This window comes from Chaetura pelagica, unplaced genomic scaffold (genome assembly GCF_000747805.2).
Source record: "Chaetura pelagica isolate M959 unplaced genomic scaffold, ChaPel_1.0 scaffold533, whole genome shotgun sequence".
Lineage (NCBI taxonomy): Eukaryota > Metazoa > Chordata > Aves > Apodiformes > Apodidae > Chaetura > Chaetura pelagica.
In genome coordinates this window covers 22,196-29,653 of record NW_009952814.1, presented here as the reverse complement: position 1 = coordinate 29,653, position 7,458 = coordinate 22,196, and the positions used below count along the sequence as shown (strand labels likewise).

The 7,458-nt window shown below is 58.6% G+C and overlaps 2 protein-coding genes across 2 annotated transcripts in view; both read right to left on the bottom strand.

The window, feature by feature from the left end:
* Nucleotides 1–327: 327 nt before the first annotated feature.
* LOC104386438 (chromosome unknown open reading frame, human C1orf85) lies at nt 328–6,405 on the bottom strand. Its single transcript, XM_009995048.1, has 6 exons — nt 6,379–6,405; nt 2,944–3,201; nt 2,048–2,230; nt 1,331–1,549; nt 964–1,241; nt 328–496 (listed from the first exon to the last, which is right to left on the bottom strand). Exons 2-6 carry the CDS (start codon nt 3,193–3,195, stop codon nt 328–330), a joined length of 1,101 nt encoding a protein of 366 aa, XP_009993350.1. The 5' UTR covers nt 3,196–3,201; nt 6,379–6,405.
* The window catches only part of CCT3 (chaperonin containing TCP1, subunit 3 (gamma)), a gene marked incomplete at its 5' end in the record, with an annotated part of 23,494 nt that continues 21,450 nt past the window's right edge, over nt 5,415–7,458 (bottom strand). The window contains 2 exons of the mRNA XM_009995049.1: nt 5,415–5,519; nt 6,818–6,949. Coding sequence (XP_009993351.1) covers nt 5,415–5,519; nt 6,818–6,949 — 237 coding nt within the window. The remainder of the gene's footprint in view (nt 5,520–6,817; nt 6,950–7,458) is intronic.

The following is a 7,458-nucleotide window of genomic DNA, read 5'->3' as shown; positions in this document are numbered from 1 at the left end:
GACAACAGTGGTTTTACCCCTTGGGAGAAGGAGGATCTTGCGGTGGCTCAAGGCAACCAGCTCCTCCCAGTCCCTTCCCTTGGCTGTGGATGCATCAGGAGGAAGCAGAGAAGCGTGACCAGACACAGGACTTGGCAGGAGCTCCCAGCAGGACAGACGGACACGCAGCACAGGCACCTGCTGCAGATGTTGCCCTGGTCCCCTCTGAGCTGGGCTTCAGGGACAGAGAGGACACAGGAGATCACAGGCCCTGGAGCCCTTGCAGCAGCCATGGCTGTTTCCTGATGACAAAGAAGGATCCTGGGTCCTCTCCAGGGATCATCCCACTCAGTTGATGGGCTCATACTCAGAGTAGCGTTTCCTCTGGGCACAGAGGACCAGGCAGGTGCCCACCAGGAGCATCACCATGGGGGTGCCCAGTGCCACGGCCATGATGGAGATGACCAGGGGGGAGAAGGTGTCCTCAGGGGGCTGCCCAAAGCCCAGCAGTGCCGACCTGCAGGAGGGGATGAAGGAAATCAGCCATGGAGATGGGGAGCAGCTGTAACCCAGGACTGGAATATCTGAGGCTTCCTACCCTGACAGGGTCAGGTCAAGGTTACTTGGTAGGACCCAGGGCAGGAGAGGGTCTCCCAGCCTGGGGGAGGGAATGTGTCAATAAACTGGAAAGCTCCTTGCTACAGGATCACAAACACAGACTTCTGAAAAGTCTCAATTTGCCCAGGGAAGCTATGGCTGCCCCATCCCTGGCAGTGTTGAAGGGCAGGTTGGATGGGGCTTGGAGCAACCAGGGCTGGTGGCAGGTGTCCCTGCCCATGCAGGGGGGTTGGAACTGGATCAGCTTTAAGGTCCCTTCCAGCCCAAACCCTTCTGTGATTCTCTGAAAGGAGACAGTTACTCAACAGACAAACCCTCCACCCTGGCAGCTTCCCAGGGACTGGGAAAACATCGTTCCATGCTCACCAGCTCAGGTAACGTGTCTCCTGGTAAACCTCCCCATCCTCTCCCCCAAAGGAGATGTTGATGGCGCTGATGCTGTGGGTGCTCCCCACACCCTCCCCAAAGTAGGCTGGGATGATGCTGGACACGGGCAGGGTCCAGTTGCCCCCTCTCAGCCCCCGTGCCCGGCACTCGATGCCGTCCTGGCGCCGGGGGCTCCGGGACCCGTAGGCTGTCGCCTTCCACTGCAGGAAACTGAGCCTGGAGCTGCTGTTCTGGGCCTCGGCTTCCAGGGAGAGCATCTGGTGGAGGGAGAGCAACGGGTGGCCAAGGGAGGGCAGGGAGGTCTCCATGCCAGGCTGGCCCAGGTGCCCCCAGGCCTCGTGCTCACCTCAAAGATGGTGGGGGTGAACTCGTCGTCGATGGAGCGCGAGGAGCGCAGCTTCTGCACCACCCCGGGCTCCTCCACCGTGGCCACCTCCAGCAGGAAACGGGAGCTGTTGCCCCGTGGGGCCACCCCAGCCAGGACAAACTCCACCTTGGAGCTGTTTGCTGTGTGCAGGAGCCTGGGCAGGGGCTCGTCACGGCCGCCGGCCCCGTAGGCTGTGACCTGTGGGGGACACGGGTCAGGGGACACCAAGGACCAACGTTCCCTGTCCAGAAGGTGCTTGGGAGAGGGTGTTATCATAGAATCATGGAATGTCTTGGGCTGGGAGGGACCTCTGAAGGTCCTCTAGTCCAACCCCCCCACAATAAGCAGGGACATCTCCAACTAGACCAAATTGTTCAGGTTGCCTGACCCTGAATGTGTCCAGGGATGGGGCCTCCACCACCTCTCCAGGCAACCCATTCCAGAGGCCCACCACCCTCATATTGAAGACCTTTTTCCTAACATCCAACCTAAATCCACCCTTCTCTACCTTAAAACCATCACCTCCTGTCCCACCATCCCACGCCCTGGTGAGCAGCTCCTTCCCAGCCTCCCCGTGTGCCCCTTCCAGGTATCAGAAGGTCACTGCAAGGTCCTCCTGGAGTTTTCTCCAGGCTGAACAAGCCCAGCTCCTGTTCCCACAGCAGAGCAGCTGCCCCCCCAGTGCCAGGGGCTCACACGGAAGGCCAGGCTGCCATTGGAGAAGCTGCCCCCAGGATCAGAGGCCGGGACTCCCTCCAGCTCGGCCGTCAGCGCCGTGTGGTTCAGGGTGTGGTTGATGCTGCCCCAGGAGAACTCAGACAGGTCGTAGGTGGGGTAGAAGATTTCCTGCAGGGCTGGGGTCTGGCTGTACTCAAACACCTAGGGAGGAAGGAGGGGAGAGGGGCCATGAGATGTGGACACCACCAGTCTGTGCTATGGTCCATGGGCAGGAACTGCCACGGGGAGAGGGAGGGAACCAAACAGGAGCTGCCCTGGGCAAACATCTCAAGGCACCATAGAACCACAAAATGGTTTGAATAGGAAGGGAACTCAAAGCTCATCCAGTCCCACCCCCCATGGGCAGGGACACCTCCCAGCAGCCCAGGCTGCTCCAAGCCCCATCCAACCTGCCCTTCAACACCCCCAGGGATGACAGCTTCCCTGGGCAACCTGGGCCAGGCTCTCACCACCCTCACACTCCACAATTCCCTCCTCATGTCTCACCTCAATCTCCCCTCTTCCAGTTGTCATCCATTCCCCCTTGTCCTCTCATTCCCTGCCCTTGTCCCAAGTCCCTCCCCAGCTTTCCTGGAGCCCCTTCAGGCACTGGAAGCTGCTCTAAGGTCTCCCTGGAGCCTTCTCTTCTCCAGGCTGAACACCCGAACTCTCCCAGCCTGGCTCCAGAGCAGAGCTGCTCCGGCCCAAGGATCACCTCCATGGAATGACCATCACTGGAGACCACCAGGGCAGGACACACAAGGGGCCATTCTGCTGCAGCTGGGAAAGCTGAAGACCAACAGCTCTGGAACCCCCCATGTCCCCTCCACCTCGGGGCAGCTCTCCCAGAGCAAGGTCACCTCCCTCTCTGGTACCTTGGAGAAAACAACAGCAGCTGAGTAGACCACACTGCTGGGGGGATGGATCCAGATGGCACCTGCAGGAGTGGGCGAGAGCAGCTGGGTCCAGTTGATGTGCAGGGAGCTGCTCCTGCCCTGCGTGGCCACCAGCAGCACCGCGGGGGCCCCGATGCTGCTCCAGATGTAGTGCAGGGTGTCCCCAGGCCCCACGGCCTGCACGTGCAGCAGGTTCACAGAGGAGCTGTTCCAGCCAGGGTTGTACTGCATGGACACCTGCAGAGGGAGGAGAGGTCGTGGGTCTGGGTTGGGGCAATCTCAAGCACAAAGCCAGGCTGGGGGGAATGGATGGAGCAGCCAAGGAGAAGGACGTGGGGGTGTTGGGGCAGGAGAAGCTCAACATGAGGCAGCACCACGTGCTGGAGCCCAGAAACCCCCCGTGTCCTGGGCTGTCACCAGCAGCGTGAGCAGCAGGGCCAGGGAGGGGATTGTCCCCTCTGCTCTGCTCTGCTGAGACCCCCTGCAGGGCTGGGAACAGCTCTGGGGTCCCCAACACAGGGAGGACATGGAGCTGTTGGAGAGAGTCCAGAGGAGGCCCCGGAGATGCTGGGAGGGCTGGAGCAGCTCTGGAGCCAGGCTGGGAGAGTTGGGGTGTTGAGCCTGGAGAGGAGAAGGCTCCAGGGAGACCTTAGAGCAGCTTCCAGGGCCTGAAGGGGCTCCAGGAAAGCTGGGGAGGGACTTGGGCCAAGGGCAGGGAGGGATGGGATGAGGGGGAGGGATGAAAAGTGGGAGAGGGAGCTGGAGGTTGGAGCTGAGGAGGGAATTGTGGAGTGTGAGGGTCCATGGGGGGGTGGATCCTGATCCCTCCCAGCACAAACGAGTCTGTATTCCCGTGAGCGGTGTCAGGGGAGCTCGCCCCCCCCCCGCCACGTTCCAAACTTCGCATTTCCTGGTTCCAGAACAGCACAGAAGCTGCTTCCCCAGCAGCACCACAGCCCGGCCCGAGTGTTGCTCAACAACCTCGGTCACGGTTCCACATCCGGCTGCTCGGGAGCAGCTTCCCTGGCCAACCTGGCCCAGGCTCTCCCCACCCTCACACTCCACAATTCCCTCCTCAGCTCCAACCTCCAGCTCCCTCTCCCACTTTTCCTTCCAATCACCGCTTCCAAATTTCCATCCTGTTCTTTAACCCTCATCATTTGCAATAAGTTCTTATCAGAAGTTCCCCAGGACCCGATTCGCCTTGCTGGCCCGCCCCGAGGAAAAGCAGAGGGAAGAGAAAGGCTGTGAGGGAAGGGAAGGCAGGAGGGGGCGGTCAGAGGCACTCACCGGGGGGGCAGCAGCAGCAGCAGCAGCAGCAGCGGCGCGAGACCCGCCATGTTGGGATCTCACGTGACCGCCCCGCCGGCCCCGCCCCCTCCGGGACTCTTAAAGGAGCCGCCGCCCAAAAAATTCGGGAGGTGGGGCTGGTGTGGTGGGATCGGGTTAGAAGAGACCTCAAAGCTCATCCAGTCCCACCCCTGCATGGGCAGGGACACCTCCCAGCAGCCCAGGCTGCTCCAAGCCCCATCCAACCTGCCCTTCAACACCCCCAGGGATGGGGCAGCCACAGCTTCCCTGGGCAACCTGGCCCAGGCTCTCCCCACCCTCACAGCCAGGGATGGATGAAATAACTCGATTCTGGACTGAAACCTTGAGGAATAATTCAGCTTTTTCAGAATGATTTCTGCTGCTTCTCAGAAATCCTCATTTCTAGGAATTTAAAGTTCAGCAGTAGATGATGTTTTTCTTCTCTCCTGGGTGTTGCTTTTGCTCATTCTAGAGATTTAGTATTTAATGATCTGTTAATCACCTGATCAAAAGTGACTCGGTTAAAACAGACATTTCTAAAAATAGAATAAAAACCCCTCAGTGAGTCGTGGTCTGTGGGAGTGACATGAAACCCTGTGGCTTTGCCCTTCAACAGCAAAGTCACTGGTGGAAGGGAAAGACCAGGAAGGAAAGAAGCTGTTATTGTCTCCAACATCCCCCCTGGCCCCTCCACCCCGGGGGTCTCTCCTGGAGCCACCTGCCCTGGGGGCACCTGGAGGAGTGGACAAGGATAGCAAGGGGAGGACAATCCTGCTGGGGGGCCCATGCAGCTGGTGACCCAGGGTCCCACCCCAGGGTCCCACCCCATCCTGACCCACCCCCGGGCCCCCTGGCAGGACCCAGCCCCGAGCAGACCCTCTGCCATCACCCCCCCCCTCCCTGACCCACTGAAGGCACAACCAGGCTGAAATGAGGTGGTTTATTTTGGAGGCAACTCCAAGAACTTAACAGTCCGGAGACACGAAGCATCACCAGCATCTCCACCCCGAGGGGCCCTCAGGACACACCAGCCCTTTCCCCTCCCTTCTTGGGGTGGTTTTTGAATCCCAACCCTCCCAACCGACTTCAGACAAACACTCCCCCAGCTCCACCCCAGCACGGGGCGGTTCCTTCCCCTCTCACTCCTGGGCCGCCTCTGGCGCCGCCGCGTGTTTGCTCTGATCATCCCCCTTCTTTTTGTGCCCAGACACGATGTCATCGATGCGGAGCAGGAGAACTGCAGTCTGGGGAGAGAAACCCACGGCCCAGCTCCAGCCAGGAGCTCATCACCAGGAATGAAGCTCCCCCAACCCCCCAAACACCCTCTGCCTTTGGTGAAATGATCATCTGGGCAGGTGGAGGGGACTCGGTGCCTGGTGGAAAAGGGGACACCAATTGTGTCTCGTGTCCCTTCAAGGAGCTGCCTTTGCTCCAACACCAGCAAAATCTGCTCAGAACTGGATCCTCAACACAGAGGGGGCAGCTCAGGTGAGGCTGAGGGAGCTGGGGGTGTCCAGCCTGGAGAGCAGGAGGTGAGGGGAGACCTGCTGGCTCTGCAGCTGCTGAGAGGAGGTTGGAGCCAGGGGGGTCAGGCTCTGCTCCCCAGGAACAAGGGATGGGACAAGAGGAAAGGGCCTCAAGATGCCCAGGGGAGGCTGAGGTTGGATCTTGGGAACAATCACTTCAGTGAAAGGGTCATTAATCACTGGAATGGGCTGCACAGGGTAGTGGTTGTGTCTCCATCCCTGTTTAAGAGACTCTGAGGAGCATGGATGAGTCATTGGACTTAGTGGAGTTGGGTGATCACAGAATCATGAAATGGTTGGGTTGGAAGGGACCTTAAAGATCATTTAGATCCAACCCTCCCTGCATGGGCAGGGACACCTCCCACCAGCTCAGGCTGCACAAGCCTTATCCAACCTGCCCTTCAACACCTCCAGGGATGGAGCAGCCACAGTCTCTCTGGGCAACCCATTCCAGCACCTTCCTACCCTCATGGTGAAGAATTCCTTCCTCATGTCCAACCTCCAGCTCCCTCTCCCAGTTTTCATCCATCCCCCTCATCCCATCCCTCCCTGCCTTTGTCCCAAGTCCCTCCCCAGCTTTTCTGGAGCCCCTTCAGGCACTGGAAGCTGCTCTCAGGTCTCCCTGGAGCCTTCTCTTCTCCAGGCTGAACGTCCCAACTCTCCCAGTCTGCCGCCAGAGCAGAGGTTATGGTTGGACTTGATCATCTTAATGGTCTTTTCCAACCAGAACCATCCTGTGGTTCTGAGGCTGCTTGAAGGATCCCAAGGGCAAAAGCTCCCAGGGCCCTGAGCAGATTCCAGCACTTTGCTGGCACCAGATTTCCCACCCAGGACCAGGAGCAGCTCCTGCTCAGCCCAGCAAGCAGGAAAAGCTGGGATCAACACCGCAGATTTTAGCCACAGGTTCAAAAATTGAACCCTCCTGAAATCCCAAGTGGGAGTTCCTCAGGTGCTGCAGCCCCTCCCTCACCCCACAGCCCCCCCCTCCCAGACTGCAGAGCTCACCCCCTCCTCACCTCCACTGCTGTTTTGTAGGTCTGCAGTTTGACTGCCAGTGGCTCCCAGATCCCCAGCTCCTTCATGTCCATCAGGGCTCCAGTCTCACCATTCACCCCCCAGGTCTGGCTGCCTTCCTGAGTGTGCTTGGCCTGGAAGCAGAAGGACAAGTCACCACTGGGGGAGTGTGACAGCAAATCCACTTTCTGGAAACTCAAACCCACCTCAGACTGAGGAAAACAATAAAAGCTCATCAGAAGTTTCTCAATTATGGAGTTTTTACAAGAGACTGAGCAGCTCCTGAAACGAGGACCTCAGGAGTTACACTTGGAGATTTTCTCTCTCACACCTTCCAGTCCAATCTCAAAGGAGTATTTTTATTTTCTCCTCAGGGTTTTCTTGTTCCCTTTTTCAACTCCAGTGCCTCCATCAAGCTATGCAAATTCCATCTCCATGCTTAACAGATTTGGCACAAACCTTCACAAACAAGGTTTGCAGCCCAGCTGATGCAGAAAAGCCCAACAAGAGCCTTCCAGTCACTGGGTCACTTCAACAGGGATTTTCTGTAATGTAGAGGCTAGAGCTCCTGAGCTGCCCCCTCAAGGACCTGAGAAGCTGTTCCACCCCCAGAAGGGAAAGATGGTTGATGTGAGGGTGAGAC

Bases quoted from the DNA above. Each gene is read 5' to 3' on its own strand.
- LOC104386438 (XM_009995048.1), bottom strand. From the start codon at position 3,195: ATGCAGTACAACCCTGGCTGGAACAGCTCCTCTGTGAACCTGCTGCAC. The intron at 1,242-1,330 runs GTGAGCACGAGG...TCCCTCCACCAG, and splicing joins TCACCCCCACCATCTTTGAG to ATGCTCTCCCTGGAAGCCGA. The intron at 497-963 runs GTGAGCATGGAA...CCCCTCCTGCAG, and splicing joins GAGACACGTTACCTGAGCTG to GTCGGCACTGCTGGGCTTTG.